Source organism: Haliotis cracherodii, unplaced genomic scaffold, assembly GCF_022045235.1.
Source record: "Haliotis cracherodii isolate W230 unplaced genomic scaffold, xgHalCrac1.p SCAF_8, whole genome shotgun sequence".
In the NCBI taxonomy this organism is placed as follows: domain Eukaryota; kingdom Metazoa; phylum Mollusca; class Gastropoda; order Lepetellida; family Haliotidae; genus Haliotis; species Haliotis cracherodii.
Window position 1 is genome coordinate 7,139,063 of NW_027266341.1, and position 16,727 is coordinate 7,155,789.

General features: G+C 40.9%; 1 protein-coding gene across 3 annotated transcripts in view; it reads left to right on the plus strand.

Moving 5' to 3' along the window:
- LOC139450729 (GRB2-associated-binding protein 1-like) overlaps positions 1-16,727 on the plus strand; it is an 83,248-nt gene that overhangs the window by 47,899 nt on the left and 18,622 nt on the right. The window contains exon 1 of one of the 3 annotated variants that reach the window (XM_071232531.1): positions 5,592-5,951. The exons of the other annotated variants lie outside the window; for them this stretch is intronic. Coding sequence (XP_071088632.1) covers positions 5,910-5,951 — 42 coding nt within the window. The 5' untranslated portion in view covers positions 5,592-5,909. Of the gene's footprint in view, positions 1-5,591; positions 5,952-16,727 lie in introns of those variants that run through there. 3 annotated transcript variants of the gene reach the window in all.

The window sequence follows — 16,727 nt, forward strand, 5'->3', positions numbered from 1 at the left end:
GCGGGTAATCATATTGGATTCAATAACGACAATCACAGCCCAATTGTATGCAAGGATACCCGTCACATGAGTTGCACACCATATGGTAGGCGAGGTGATGATGTGCTTCAGCGACCGTAAACCCACATTTCTTCACAGCGTTGTACTCGATGCCGGGCAGGTGGCTTGGATCATAACTCCAGACTTCATCTCGTGTTTGGGTTTTTCAGTAATATGTATTCCTCGTATTAAACTGTTTCATTTGAAATTTACAAGGGAGGTGTTTGAGATGAGGTTGTGATACCTGTGTTAGGGGTGGGTGGGGTGGGGGGATGGGGGCTCTCGGGGCTATTGTAGGGAGGCCTCGCCTGCAATCTGGTGTCTGTCGTGCTTTTGTATAGAGGACTGCATGTTTGGGGAGTATTGTGTGGTTCCTAGTCAGTGTTGCTTTGATGACAGTTTGTGGTTTTGGTCGTCTGTGTTGTCAGTAGTTGTATTAGTATGAAATATTTTGTAAGTTGTTGATCATTGATGTCCTGAGGGCATGGACCTAGATTTGGGACACTGACATGAATAATGGAGCAGACAGTTGTCATAGTATTCACATTTAGCTGTGTATAGATGTCAATTTCATGCAACTTTGCATAGGGGCAATATGTGCTTGAAGTGAGTTGGGTTTTGAGTTAAATAACCAGTGACAATGGTGTGTGTGTGTGTGTGTGTGTGTGTGTGTGTGTGTGTGTGTGTGTGTGTGTGTGTGTGTGTGTGTGTGTGTGTGTGTGTGTGTGTGTGTGTCGTAGTGTGTGTGTTGTGTTGTGTGTGTGTTGTGTTGTGTGTGTCTGTGTGTGTCTGTGTGTCGGGACTAGCTAAGGCAGCCACATAAAAACACACACAAGCACGCATGCACACATGGAACTCAAGCTACAACCCATGCTATAACCCTACAACCCATGCTTCAACCCTTCAACCCATGCTACAACCCTACAACCCTACAACCCATGTTTCAACCCTACAACCCATGCTACAACCCTACAACCCATGCTACAACCCTACAACCCTACAACCCATGCTACAACCCTACAACCCATGCTACAACCCTACAACCCATGCTACAACCCTACAACCCATGCTTGTTGTTCAAGGCGCCTACATGGAGCAGGTGGTCACTCAGTGACTTGCCGGAATGTTTGTCATCCTACCCTGTCCATGTGAGACATCACTGGTGTGACATGAAATATAACTAAAAAATTGCTGTCTTGAAGCATTTTCCTAAAACCACCACATACACAAAGGTTCACACTTTTAGCGTACAATGAACTAGTTTACATTGCTTTTCCAAATTATAAAACTTTCCTTCTTGGAAACAGTGCAAGGTTAAGGTCATTGTGAGATTGGGCAATAAAGACATGCCATGTGTGCACAGACTCTGTAATGAGACAAGCGTCACGAGTTGACTCTACTTAATGCAGTGACACATCTTGACCCTCCATGCAGGAGGTATTGGGATGACGCAAGCACTGTAGGGAACTGAACTGGACCACACCGGACTGAGGGAACTGAACTGGACCAGACCAGACTGAAGGAACTGATTGTAGGTTTGACCTAGTACAGTTGGTATTTTCTCAAAGGAGCTGGTGAGAAACAAGTCAGATCTGTAGCTGGTGAGAATCAAGTCAGATCTGTAGCTGGTGAGAAACAAGTCAGATCCGTAGCTGGTGAGAAACAAGTCAGAGCTGTATTTGGTGAGAAACAAGTCAGATCTGTAGCTGGTGAGAAACAAGTCAGTTCTGTAGACGGAGAGAAACAAGTCAGTTCTGTAGCGGGTGAGAAACAAGTCAGTTCTGTAGCTGGTGAGAAACAAGTCAGTTCTGTAGCTGGTGAGAAACAAGTCAGATCTGTAGCTGGTGAGAAACAAGTCAGTTCTGTAGCTGTGAGAAACAAGTCAGTTCTGTAGCTGGTGAGAAACAAGTCAGTTCTGTAGCTGGTGAGAAACAAGTCAGTTCTGTAGCTGGTGAGAAACAAGTCAGATCTGTAGCTGGTGAGAAACAAGTCAGTTCTGTAGCTGGTGAGAAACAAGTCAGTTCTGTAGCTGGTGAGAAACAAGTCAGTTCTGTAGCTGGTGAGAAACAAGTCAGATCTGTAGCTGGTGAGAAACAAGTCAGTTCTGTAGCTGGTGAGAAACAAGTCAGTTCTGTAGCTGGTGAGAAACAAGTCAGTTCTGTAGCTGGTGAGAAACAAGTCAGTTCTGTAGCTGGTGAGAAACAAGTCAGATCTGTAGCTGGTGAGAAACAAGTCAGTTCTGTAGCTGGTGAGAAACAAGTCAGTTCTGTAGCTGGTGAGAAACAAGTCAGTTCTGTAGCTGGTGAGAAACAAGTCAGATCTGTAGCTGGTGAGAAACAAGTCAGTTCTGTAGCTGGTGAGAAACAAGTCAGTTATGTATTTGGTGAGAAACAAGTCAGTTCTGTAGCTGGTGAGAAACAAGTCAGTTCTGTAGCTGGTGAGAAACAAGTCAGTTCTGTAGCTGGTGAGAAACAAGTCAGTTCTGTAGCTGGTGAGAAACAAGTCAGTTCTGTAGACGGGGAGAAACAAGTCAGATCTGTAGCTGGTGAGAAACAAGTCAGATCTGTAGCTGGTGAGAAACAAGTCAGATCTGTAGCTGGTGAGAAACAAGTCAGTTCTGTAGGATAAGGTAGGGAATATTTTCGGAGTCTCTGGTGAGAAACAAGTCAGATCTGTAGATGGGTAGAAACAAGTCAGATCTGTAGGATAAGGTAGGAAATATTCTCAGAGTAGCTGGTGAGAAACAAGTCAGATCTGTAGGATAAGGTAGGGAATATTCTCAGACTAACTGGTGAGAAACAAGTCAGATCTGTAGGATAAGGTAGGGAATATTCTCAGAGTAGCTGGTGAGAAACAAGTCAGATCTGTAGATAGGTAGAAACAAGTCAGATCTGTAGGATAAGGTAGGGAATATTCTGAGAGTAGCTGGTGAGAAACAAGTCAGATCTGTAGGATAAGGTAGGGAATATTCTCAGAGTAGCTGGTGAGAAACAAGTCAGATCTGTAGGATAAGGTAGGGAATATTCTCAGAGTAGCCTTTCCCTGCACAGTTTGACAACTTCCTAGTTGCCATGTAGTTTGGATGTTGGTTTGTGACTACAACATTATGGTGACCATATTCTGTACAGGAGGCTAGTCGCAAATAGTTTTGCTATTTTAATGACAGGAATTAGTTGTTAATTTCTGAAGTTCATAATTTCAATTCGACCCGTCACTTATGTAAATTTTGCCAACAAAATGAAAATATGCATGAGTTTGAAAAACGCAATATACAGGTATTTTCCAAACGTATTGTGATATGTATTTATAGTATTTCAAACTGTTGTATACTGGTAATACCATGTTGCATTTATATAGTGATGTGAGTGCATTCATGTGAGTAGCTGGCCATATTAGTCTAGATTTATACTGCTTATATAGTGCTAGACAACAGAGATTCTAGTCCTATCCCATTTATGCCAGTTGGCAGACAGGACAGCAACAAGTACCATCTTTTAACATGTTTTGATATGCCGTGGCCAGGGGATCAAACCACCGCCCTTCCGCTCTTCAATTACATGCTGGCAGGTGTCTGTATTTGTTAATGGGTTATACTGCTCTTACTTTGATGTAAGATAATGATAATCATACAGGTACTGACAGAGCTATTTGTTTGTACCTAACAGTGATGGTTTTACGTCACGAAGGCCCAAACATTTGGCACAATACAGAAATAAAGGTCTTTCTCCTGTAATCATTTCACTGCACTTGCTTAGAGGAACATTAAGGGGGAAATAGAATCAGTTCAGTTGTCTCTTTTGATTTCAAACTTTTTGCTGTATCATTAAAGAGATGATGATTCATTTTCTGATAAAGCCGTGATTGATGAGATGTGGAATGACGGGACGCACGAGCGGGTTGTTTTGAATAAAGTTCCACGCAAAGATGATTTTCCAGGGAAGGCTGAACGGTAGAGAGAGTTGGACAATGATGTGTCGTTATGGTTACTGATGTGTGAACTGTAGCACCTGCTGGTGACGCTGGTCAGAGGTGAAGATAGCACAAGGAAGTGGTGGGGCATGGACGTGAGGCAGTGGGGTTGACACCAAGAGTTGGGTTGGCATGGACTGAGGGTGGGTGGGGCATCGATGTGAGGGGGTGGGGTTGACACCAAGAGTTGGGTTGGCATGGACTGAGGGTGGGTGGGGCATGGACGTGAGGGGGTGGGGTTGACACTAAGAGTTGGGTTGGCATGGACTGAGGGTGGGTGGGGCATCGATGTGAGGGGGTGGGGTTGACACCAAGAGTTGGGTTGGCATGGACTGAGGGTGGGTGGGGCATTGACGTGAGGGGGTGGGGTTGACACTAAGAGTTTGGTTGGCATGGACTGAGGGTGAGTGGGGCATCGATGTGAGGGGATGGGGTTGACACCAAGAATTGGGTTGGCATGGACTGAGGGTGGGTGGGGCATGGACGTGAGGGGGTGGGGTTGACACTAAGAGTTGGGTTGGCATGGACTGAGGGTGGGTGGGGCATCGATGTGAGGGGGTGGGGTTGACACCAAGAGTTCGGTTGGCATGGCCTGAGGGTGGGTGGGGCATTGACGTGAGGGGGTGGCTTGATTGCATGAGTTAGTGTGGCATGGACCAAGGGTGGTTGGGGCATGGGCATGAGGGGGGGGGGTGACACCAAGAGTTAGGTTGGCATTGCTTGAGGTTGGGTGGGGGGTGGACCTGAGGGTGTGGGGTTGACGCCAAGAGTTGGGTTGGCATTGATTGAGGTTGGGTGGGGCATGGACATGAGAGGCTAGGGTTGAACATTAGTTACAGATATTGGTCCCTAATGTTACATTTTCAAGATACAGGATGTCCTGCCTGTGATTGAATACTGAAGCTAAAAGCCTTGATTTCTGTGACTGGAATGGTGGCCATCTTCAGACTCCATTAGTTGGCCATGTTTGTTTGTTTGTTGTTTAATGCCACACCAGGCATTGTTCCGGCTATTTGTCTGTGGTCTGTAAATAATCGAGTCTGGACCAAACAATCCAGTGATTGACATCATGATCATCGATCTATGCAATTGGGATACAAAATACATCAACCAAGGCAGAGATACCTTTTAAACACCTCCTATGACAAACATGTCAAGAGCAGACAAAATGGAGGTTAAATTGTACAATGCCTTCTTTCTTTTTTTGAAAAGTATTTGAATAAACATTTTAGAATTTTGGAATAGGATTTTTTGTCCAATTTCTTTTATTTATGACATGAATAAGACCTACTTGTTTGGTTTTTTTGGGCCCATGACAAGAAAGATAAAAAGGGATTGATGCCCAGTGACCCACTGATTGACAATGTCATACTTAAACCCTTCCCTTAATATCTCTGTAGTGGGGCTCCACACTACCTAACAGGTTCCACCATGCCACACAGTGCTATACAATAGGGCAACACAAGCTGCAAGCCCACTCCTCAGGAGCCCCGTCTGGTGGCAGCTGATTGGCTGAACTGTGATGTCATGTTGGGAGTATAAATACTGCGATATTTTTGTGTAGACCATGCGTTTGTTCAAGCAGAGAAACAGTCAAGCCCTGTTAATAGCTTTACTCTGTCCAGCTGACGTTCACATACACATTGTCAGTTGTAGAGAAGGTGTAGAGAAGGCGGCATCTGAATAACTAGAGGATCTAGCCCTTGGCCTGAAATGTGTAAAACAAGATTCCACCTGTGGCATTAGTTTTAGCTGTGGGCTGTGGTACAGATTGCCAGAGTATCGTGCCAATCATTCCCAACTTGGAATGACACAGTGAAATTAGAAGTTGCGGAATTTTACAGTGTCATTTGGGTGTTTGTCAACCACCTCTTCCCTTCAGGATCTTCCATACAAGTTGAATGTGTTTTGGGTCGAGAATCACGCGTTCCAAGTGGTATAAGGTGAGATTAACATTTACGTAACATTTCTACAAGACCCCCCTCCACTTACTCCCCCTAACCCCCAACTCTTGTTGATGCATTCCTACTCGCGGCGATTCGACTCCCAGATGTAGATGTGACTTGTTACAGAAATACAGTGTTTCATCTTATGACCTTCAGTTACTCATTGTGGTGTCGTGGTCATTATTGTAATTATGTCCAAATCCTGGGCTTTGGGATATTATGGTCTTCATGTGTTTGTGAAGTTACTGTTAACAACAATCACACTTATCATGCTTAGTTCAGCGTTATGGTTGTGACATGCAGACTAAGTAAGAAGTTGTCATTTCATTTGTTGTCATTGTTTTTTTAATGAATTAATATTAATATAATGATATATCAAATTAGTTTGTTTATGACAAGTTTTGCAAAATCATGAAAAGATTGTTTAAAACTTTATTAACAATTGTGAGATAATTTTAGAAATAATGTGACAGTGCGAAATAGTTTGTTTCCCAACGAGTACGATGCTGTTGATCTTATGCAGCTGTTCTAGAAATAGACTGTAAAGAACATGTGGAATGCTAGAAATCTCAGTTGAGATTTGAAAAATACTCTTAGTCAACATTTGTTTGTTAAATTCAGAAAAATAGAATGTATTATATCCATAATGAAAATGAAAAGATTGTTATGACCTTGTGGTAGTAATTAGGCGAGTTCTAAGTACTGAGGTAAGGAGAAAGACTATACAACAATGACGAAGTTTACTAATTTCACATGTCTCTATTGCTTAATTAAGGAAATACTCGAGTTGTTAAAACTCAAAATCCTTTTCCCCTTGGAATTGTCAAGACTCTGTCAAGTATAACATGTCAACAGAAAGCGTTGCAGGATTTGGGGGGTTTAACCGTTGGGGGGTTTAACCGTTGGGGGGTTTAACCGTTGCAGGGTAAAGACATGGCCATTCACTTTCACAAACATGTCGTCTGAGTCCTTCAGACATATCCTGTTGTTCAAACTAACTTTTTATGCACTTCTGATGAAAAAGTATTTCAGGAAGAGTTTTTGAGAAAGTGCATGATATTCAGTAAGTCATTGTTCTTTGCGTTACTTTGGTGTGATAATGTTTCACCTTGAGCTGTATTGACATTGGCGGAAGAGGGTGACTGCTGGGATAGTATAGAATCGCCTTTGATGAGAGTAACAAAATATACACTAAAACACTGAGTGTGTTTAGGCCAGTAGGTAAGTTGGTTGGTTTGTTGTTTAACGCCGCACTCAGCAATATTCCAGCTATATGACAGCGGTCTGTAAATAATCGAATCTGGACCAGACAATCCAGTGATTAATATCACGAGCATCGATCCACGCAATTGGGATCGATGACATGAATCAACCAAGTCAGAGAGCCTGACCACCCGATCCCGTTAGTCACCTTTTACGACAAGCATAGTGACCTTTCACGTCAAGCATGGGTTGCTGAAGACCTATTCTACCCTGGAATCTTCACGGGTCCCAGTAGGTAAGAAAGTTGTTTCAAGGTTCGACTCCCTTTCTTGGTTTTTTTTGTTTTGGCATCATCACTTTATCAGATGTGTACAATCCGACTACCTGATTGTTACATGTCTGTTCAGAACCAGTGGTTGATATAATGAGTATTGTCCCCTGCATTAGGTAAGATGACACACAGACAGGTCTCATGTTGTGACCACCAGATTTTGAAAGAAACATTGTGTGCTAGGGTCTTCCTTTGTCACAGAAAGACCCTGGGATAAATTTGCCTATCCAAACCACCCATGCTTTTATTCCATAAATTCATTGATATGAACATATATGCGGTTCGAAAATAATCAATCACAGATTTCATAATTGATCCCTATTAATCTGAAACTATCAAATCATCGATTGAATAGCACCAGATAAACCCAGCTACTTGTTAAAAACGATATTATTGATCCCTTTCAATCTGAAACTATCAAATCATCGATTGAATAGAACCAGATAAACCCAGCTACTTGTTAAAAACGATATTATTGATCCCTTTCAATCTGAAACTATCAAATCATGGATTAAATAGCACCAGATAAACCCAGCTACTTGTTAAAAACGATATAATTGATCCCTTTCAATCTGAAACTATCAAATCATGGATTGAACAGCACCAGATAAACCCAGCTACTTGTTGAAAACGATATAATTGATCCCTTTCAATCTGAAACTATCAAATCATCGATTGAACAGCACCAGATTAACCTAGCTACTTTTTAAAAACAATATGATTGATCCTTTTGAATCTGAAACTATCAAATCATCGATTAAACAGCACCACCTTATCGCACCTACTTCATAAACAATTTCCACTTTTAACCTAGCTACTTTTTGAAAATGATATGATTGATCCCTTTGAATCTGAAACTATCAAATCATCGATTAAACAGCACCAGATTAATCCAGCTACTTTTTAAGAACAATATAATTGATCCTTTTGAATCTGAAACAGTCAAATCATCGATTGAACAGCACCACCTTAGCGCACCTACTTCTTAAACAATTTCCTCTATTGTGGCAATGACAAGTGAGACTGCACGTTCCAGCCTTGTATTACTCAACCGCAACCTGTAGGTGAGTGTTGAAGATAAACACAACAATATCCACCACTCCAGTGTGTGTTCTCCGGGCCCCTCCCTCACCCACACACCAACCAGCACAGGCCCGGATACCTTATCAACCTCAATAGCCACCTTGTCAGCGCTTTATCTAGTGGCTACGCTACATGATATAGATTTGTAGGACACGCTAGGAGTGTGCTAGCTTCTCTCACTGTCAGGTGGGTCTACTGTACGGGGTTTTCATATCCGCTTATTTCTTCGTTTTGTTTGACTTTTGTGAGTGTCAATTGAAATATGGGCTTGAAAAGTCTAGGTGCGTAGTTGTGAAATGTGGTTAATGCAGCTCTCTTGCACAGAATGATTTCAATATTGTATTCAGTTGCCCCATTTGTTTTGGTTTTTTTCAAGTCAGAATTCGAAATATAACACAATAGAAATAAAGAGGTGATTTAGAAAATTTACCAAATTGTTTTGGTTAAACAGGCTGAAATAGTTTGACTTCCTAAGGTCATGCTTTTTAAAAAGATAATTGAAGCTAAACTGTGGAAAGTATTTGAAATATTTCCAGCAATTCAAATGTAATAACAGTGACAGAAAAATACATGCCTTAAAAAACAAGTACATAACCTTTGACAAGATAAAGGCCTATGCTTTTTTCAAACAAACCTCAACAAAGTATGTTCATGAATGTGACTTTCTGGTAGATTGTACAATGACAAGGTGGCCATTATGGGTCATTATCACAGCACCAAGGGTCAAGCAGAATTATTGGAAAATGAGCCTTAGTTGATACCCTATTACTGAGGAAGGGGAAAGGTTAGGTGGTACTTTGACACTTAGAATATATTGCCATTTGAAATACATCCTGAAATAAGTGATGTCTTTCTTGCTTCGCTCGGTGGATTCGGCGGCGGGGTAGTCTAGTGGTTAAGGCAGTTGGTCATCATGCCGGGTTTCAGGCTAATGTGTGAAGCCCATTTCTGGTGTCTCCCCCCCCGTAATATTGCTGGAATATTGCTAAAAGCGGCGTTAAACCATACTCACTCACTCTGTGATTAGGTGACTTGCTTGATAAAGGTGTTAGGATCTACACCGAAACGTCGCACTAATTGTAATAAAGAAGTTGTTCATCCATAGAACTCGTCTTACTTCATCACTCCAACATCTAAATGCCACTCAAAGAAATCATGAGCATTGTTTCATGCAGTTGGGTTACGATGACATGCAAATCATCCAATCCATTTGGTTGGTTGGTTGGTTGTTTAACGCCGCACTCAGCGATATTCCAGCTATATGATGGCGGTCTGTAAATAATCGAGTCTGGACCAGACAATCCAGTGATTGATATCATTAGCATCGATCAGCACAATTGGGATCGATGGCATGCATCAACCAAGTCAGCGAGCCTGACCACCGATCCCATAAGTCACCTCTGAATTATTTCATACAAGGTGACTAAAGCGTTTGGGTGTCCAGACTCACCCAATTGGTTGATTTGGTGTTCAAGCTCACACACTTGGTTGATTAGGTGTCTGGACTCCCACACTTGGTTGATTAGGTGTCTGGACTCACACACTTGGTTGATTTGGTGTCTGGACTCACACACTTGGTTGATTGGGTATCTGGACTCACACACTTGGTTGATTAGGTGTCTGGACTCACACACTTGGGTGAGCCTGAAACATTTGTGAATTCTTTTACATTTGTTCGTCATCACGAGTTACAGGTGCCCTGTAAGATGTTCAACGTGTCATGTCAATAAGTAGGAATGTACAGCTTACATCATGTTGTGCTAGGGTGGAGTTGAATGATTACTTGATGGTGGTAAATGTCAACACCGTTATCAAGTGGAAGTGTTTGTTCTAAGGCCCTTTACACTCCGCTCATTTGATGTTATGTCTTTGTTTTGTTTATACAAACGACACACGAACAACAGTCACACCGCCCGTGAGCCAACGAGTTGTTACATCTGATTGCAAGACCCAGGGGTTGCATGCGTGAAATTCATGCATACCTACGTGACTAAATAGTTAATTTAGAAATATTTTTCCATACTGGATACTGTGCAGGTGTGGTAGGGAAGTGTCGAGATAGCTGAAGAGAAATGTTGCATAAACAACTGATACGGAACAGGAGTTGTACAGGGTAAATAGTTGCCATCTTCCTTCTTGCTGTTAGCTGAATTTTTTTTTTGTTAGTTAAAGTTTCAAAATGGTGACACTCTATTGCTATATATCTTCTCTATTACATTAATTTGATCTTTTTTTCCAACTTTTACTTTTACTAAGTTTTATTTAATTTCAAAATTTTACGTAAGGTAAATCCATTACTGATATTTAAATATCCTTGTCTCAATCAAGATATGGTTTGTGTAGTGTTATTATAAAATTTGTTGAATAGCATATTAATTTCTTATCAATTGTTGCTGTAAAGTTTTATAGTTTTCCAAATTAGAATCTTTGAAAGATTGTAAATCCATTACTGGTATTTAAATATCTTTGTCTCAATGGAGGTATGGTTTGTGTAGTGTTATTACAAAATATGTTTTATAGCATATTAATTTGTTATCAATCGTTGCTGTAAAGTTTTATAGTTTTCCTAATTAGAATCTTTGAAAGATTGTAAATCCATTACTGGTATTTAAATATCCTTGTCTCAATCGAGGTATGGTTTGTGTAGTGTTATTACAAAATATGTTTTATAGCATATTAATTTGTTATCAATTGTTGCTGTAAAGTTTTATAGTTTTCCTAATTAGAATCTTTGAAAGATTGTAAATCCATTACTGGTATTTAAATATCCTTGTCTCAATCGAGGTATGGTTTGTGTAGTGTTATTACAAAATATGTTTTATAGCATATTAATTTGTTATCAATTGTTGCTGTAAAGTTTTATAGTTGTCCTAATTAGAATCTTTGAAAGATTGTGACATCATAACAGTAGCTACAATACATGCAGTCACAGTAATACAATACATTTGATAACCATTGCCAGTGTGCAAGATGTAATAATATCTCAGCAAGTATGACATCAGCTGTTTCACTGGATTCTAGTTTCCACACCACCTAATAAGTCACTCTAAATGGAATCCTCATCAAGTTTGTTCAGTTCAGACAGTCCCACAGATCCTGTATATGCAGTGTCACGTTATGACGTAAGCTATATTTACATTATGTCGTAGTCTGCAGTATTTATCTACTCCTCTAAAGTTCTAGAAAACAAGCATGAACAAGGTTGTGGGTTGTTTCATTTTAAACATAAAGATTAAACACTTGAGATTTTGATAAAACATTCACGTCTTGAGCATTATTTGAAGTTGGACATATTCAATTATAACTATAAAACTGAAAAGCTAATCTTTCAAGTACATATCAATAAAACAATATCATGTAACTGATGCTAGAGTTTATTTACTTATATCTAATCATCAGTCATTGAATGTCAGTGTGGGAAAAAATATTGTTCGCAGAATAATCAGATTTGAGGGAGAGTTAACAGAGTGGATTTGTTTTGCTTTGGGGGCTTTTGTATTGTGGGGGTGGGAGTGTAACAGTTGCCATGGGGATTAGTGTTCCCCTGGATGGCTGTTCATTTGACCTTCACTGACCTTGACAGTGTCAAGAGTAGATGATCTCTACTCGTTTTGACCACTCCCCTTAAGTATACAGATTGTAGTTTGAAAGATTCAGTTGAGTGCCAACTGATCAAGCAATTCTATGGCATAAAATTTAACATATCACAGTTCCCGAAAGGACAGAAGGAACTTATCTTTATCGTAAAGGTTTTGCTTAAAGTTTAGGTTTGTCATAGAGAAGCCGAAGTTCAGTTCTAAATATGGTTAAAATGTGAAATCCATTTTAGGGACCGCTTCCGTGGTGTAGTAGATAGAGTGTCTGACAGGCAAGCGGGAGGTCTGGGGTATGACCCCAGCCAAGTCATGCCATAAGACGTTAAAGATGGTACTTGCCTGGCATTCGGCATTATGGGGATAAAACAAGAATTGGTTGGTTCAGAGTCGGTATACTGTGTCTGAGTAGGTTATCCATGTTAAACTGCAGCATTGTATCTCAACGGGCTAGCACTATAAAACCGGCATTAGTCCGGACTAGTAGCAAAGCAGCCACACTCATACATGCTTTCACGATGCTATAAAAGTGCAATAATCTGTGATGTTGAACCTCACCTCACCCTACACCACCTCACTACACCACCTCACCCCACCCCACCCCACCCCACCCCACCCCACCCCACCTCACCTCACCTCACCTCACCTCACCTCACCTCACCCTTGGGCGGTTGGGTAGCCTGGTGATTAAAGCATTCGCTCGTCTCGCCCAAGATCCGGGTTCGATTCCCGACATGGGTACAATGTGCAAACCTTATTCTGGTGTCCCCTGCCGTAATATTGCTAAAAGCCCTGTGAAGCCATACTCACTCACTCACTCACTCACTCACTCACCGAAGTGGTAAACATCTGAGACCTGCATCACTTCGGGCTTTCCTCCCACATTAAGCTGACACGCCGTGATATAACTGTAATACTGTTAAAAAGCGGCGTTAAACCCAACACACTCACTCACTCACTCACTCACTCACTCACTCACTCACTCACTCGCCCGTTTAAGAATAAACAATTTGCGTATCATTTGACCCACCAATCCTCCGTCATGCATGTCACAGCAAAGGGAAAGTGTTCTCCTATGTGTATATATAGCACATACTTGCCTACCTGCTTGTCAGATCTAACAACTGAGATGTACACCTCATTACAAAGGCAATTACAACCATTGTAGGTTCAATCATTGTTTGGACCAGTGTCATGCCTGCAGTCCAGTGTCGTGCTTGCAGTGTTTGCCTTTGCAGCTGACCGCTGGTCAAGAATGTTAGCATCAAAGTGATTACATGTGTTGGTTATGAAGGCGAGGTTGTGTCGGAGTAATGAGTTTGTTCACGGCGTGAATGACAGTCAGGACAAACGGACTAATATTTGGAGAGCTGTATGTGCAGGTTGAGAGTACAGTGTTAAAGGGACTGTTGCAGCTTACTGTAACAAGTGTTGTGTTAGATGGCAGTTGGATGCAGCAGCGTTGGTTTGTAAACTGTTTTCACTCTTCACTGATTGATAAGACTTAATGTGTTTATGTTCAAAGCTTGTTTTTAGTTTTGCTCCACTTTCACGATTACCAGCCATATGGGGCTTCTTGTAAGTAATTGCATCTGGACCGGACGATCCAGTGATTGTTATCATGAATCATGGTCTGACGTAGATTTGATGTGAACATTTATGTATACATTCCCACAGTCATCAAAATACAGACTGTAATGAATGTCAACATAGGCGACAGCGACAATTTAGTTTGTCAACTTTGTGTACATTCACCTTGACTCCACCACTGCTGGCTACATGGTGTGCGTTTATTGCTACTCTGTCATCATGGTCATATGCGCAGCAAGCGTGCTGGCACGAAATAGATCAAATTATTATCAAATGTTGAATTGAGAGAATCTTTGCCAACTGCTTATAAAAAGAGCTCCTTGTTGTCCCTGTTAGTTGAGAATTTCAAGAAAAAATAAATTGCAAGTGATTACATAGCATTTGATTGAGTAACCAAGCTACTTGGTGTGTTTTTATGCTCCCATATCGTGGGGGTGGGGGTGAAGGCCACGCCCACCAGTGGACTACTGTTAGGTTGATGACCAAATAGGTGGGGCTTGTGTTGCATTATTGGGTTGAACGCTGGCACTGATTTCGTAAGTCTGTCTACATTTTCTTGTATGGTAATGATTAAATAATCAGTCTGTGAAGTTTTTATTGTTGACATATCTATTTATGATAATCGACTCCAATTTGTGTTTGTTTTACACAGTCTTTCAGCATAACAGTTTCTATTGCTGCTTTTTACATACTAGTTGTTATGTTAAACCTCCACAAAGGCAAGGGGCCAAGGTGGCCAAGTCGTCTTACATGTCTAAGGCGCCGTAATTCACTATGACTGGGTTCGAATCCTGGTTGGTTCTGATTTCTTTCTAGGTTTTTCAGCACCACCCCAGTTCTCGTGGGTTTCATCACAGTGATAAACGTCTGAGACCTGCATCACTTTGGGCTTCAACATTAGGCTGACACACTGTGATATAACTGGAATAGTGTTCAAATTGGCTTTAAATGAAACTTGAATTTAAATGAAAAATGCGAAAATATTGAAGGCTGTTCTTAATGCTAATTACATGATAGGTTAGAGATATTCAAACCAAATCATTTGGTTGTATTACATAGTTTCTCAGGCACAATGGAAAACAACAAGAGTCTGGAGGAAAAGTAATTAGACAGGTGCCCTTCAAACAAAAACTTTGACTAAAATGCAAGCGAAAAAGATTTTTTATAGATATAATTCCAATCAAGCACGTGCACAGTATTTTAATAATATTTTTTCAAGTTTTACAAAATTGTCGTGAGTGAGTTGAAATTTGTAGGCCCTATGTTATAACATAGAAAAATGATTGAAACATAATATGAAACGACGATTGTATAAATTCCTTTATTCTGGTTTCCTTAAGCCTTCAACAAAGACACACAACGAAAGAGAAAGACAAAAACAGGTAGACTGAAATAACGAATGTTTTTTAATGTTTCTTGTTTTGTTTTCACAATTTTGTCTCCTAACATGGAATTGATTTGTACACTATTCTTGTTACTTGCCTGACATGATCGTGACTAAGCCATTAGCTAGAGTTTAAGTTAATCTTTGGAAACATATCATTTTCAAATGTTCACAGCTGTTAGTTCATGTGAGATTTGAAAGTTATCGTCCAGATGGAAACAGTAACCCATTTAGTCCATATTTCAAAATCTCACTTTGCGCCTGTCAGCAGTACTTATAAACAAATATGAACCAATACATATCTGATAAAGGATGTTATATAACAAACAGACTGCTTTATTTCGTCAGATAGATCTTGTGACAGAGTTCACATGGAAAGTCAGGCCAGTGCCCCCAACAATAACATGATTGATCAATACCCCAATGTGAGCTCAACCTGACGTAACTGAACTAGGTTAATAAAAGAATCGTGTCAGATGAGAGTGTAACGGAAAAAGGAGATTGATAAGCAACAGATTGTCTACACAAGGACGACATTTCATATGACATCGTTTTTAGAACTAGGAGAACACGGAAGTGAGTCATGCTTGAGATTGTATGTAAGGAGTATGTGTGACTTGTACCCAGAGGAAATGCCTGGCCACCTACTCGCTGATGTGGGGGGATTCTGATGTAGATAGAGATCAGTCTGGTGGTTTGTGAAGTAGAGGAGACACTGTCTGTGGAGTAAAGAAAACTGTGGTGTGTGAAGTAAGAAGACTGTGACTTCTGGTATGTGAAGTAAGAAGACTGTGACTGTGGTATGTGAAGTATTGGAGACAGTGTCTGTGGTATGTGAAGTAAGAAGACTGTGACTGTGGTATGTGAAGTATTGGAGACAGTGTCTGTGGTATGTGAAGTAAGAAGACTGTGTCTGTGATGTGTGAAGTAAGAAGACTGTGACTGTGGTATGTGAAGTATTGGAGACAGTGACTGTGGTATGTGAAGTATTGGAGACAGTGTCTGTGGTATGTGAAGTAAGAAGACTGTGTCTGTGATGTGTGAAGTAAGAAGACTGTGACTGTGGTATGTGAAGTACTGGAGACAGTGTCTGTGGTATGTGAAGTATTGGAGACAGTGTCTGTGGTATGTTAAGTAAGAAGACTGTGACTTCTGGTATGTGAAGTAAGAAGACTGTGACTGTGGTATGTGAAGTATTGGAGACAGTGTCTGTGGTATGTGAAGTATTGGAGACAGTGTCTGTGGTATGTGAAGTAAGAAGACTGTTACTGATGTGTGAAGTAAGAAGACTGTGTCTGTGGTATGTGAAGTAAGAAGACTGTGTCTGTGGTATGTGAAGTAAGAAGACTGTGACTGTGGTATGTGAAGTATTGGAGACAGTGTCTGTGGTATGTGAAGTATTGGAGACAGTGTCTGTGGTATGTGAAGTAAGAAGACTGTGACTGTGGTATGTGAAGTATTGGAGACAGTGTCTGTGGTATGTGAAGTATTGGAGACAGTGTCTGTGGTATGTGAAGTATTGGAGACAGTGACTGTGGTATGTGAAGTAAGAAGACTGTGACTTCTGGTATGTGAAGTAAGAAGACTGT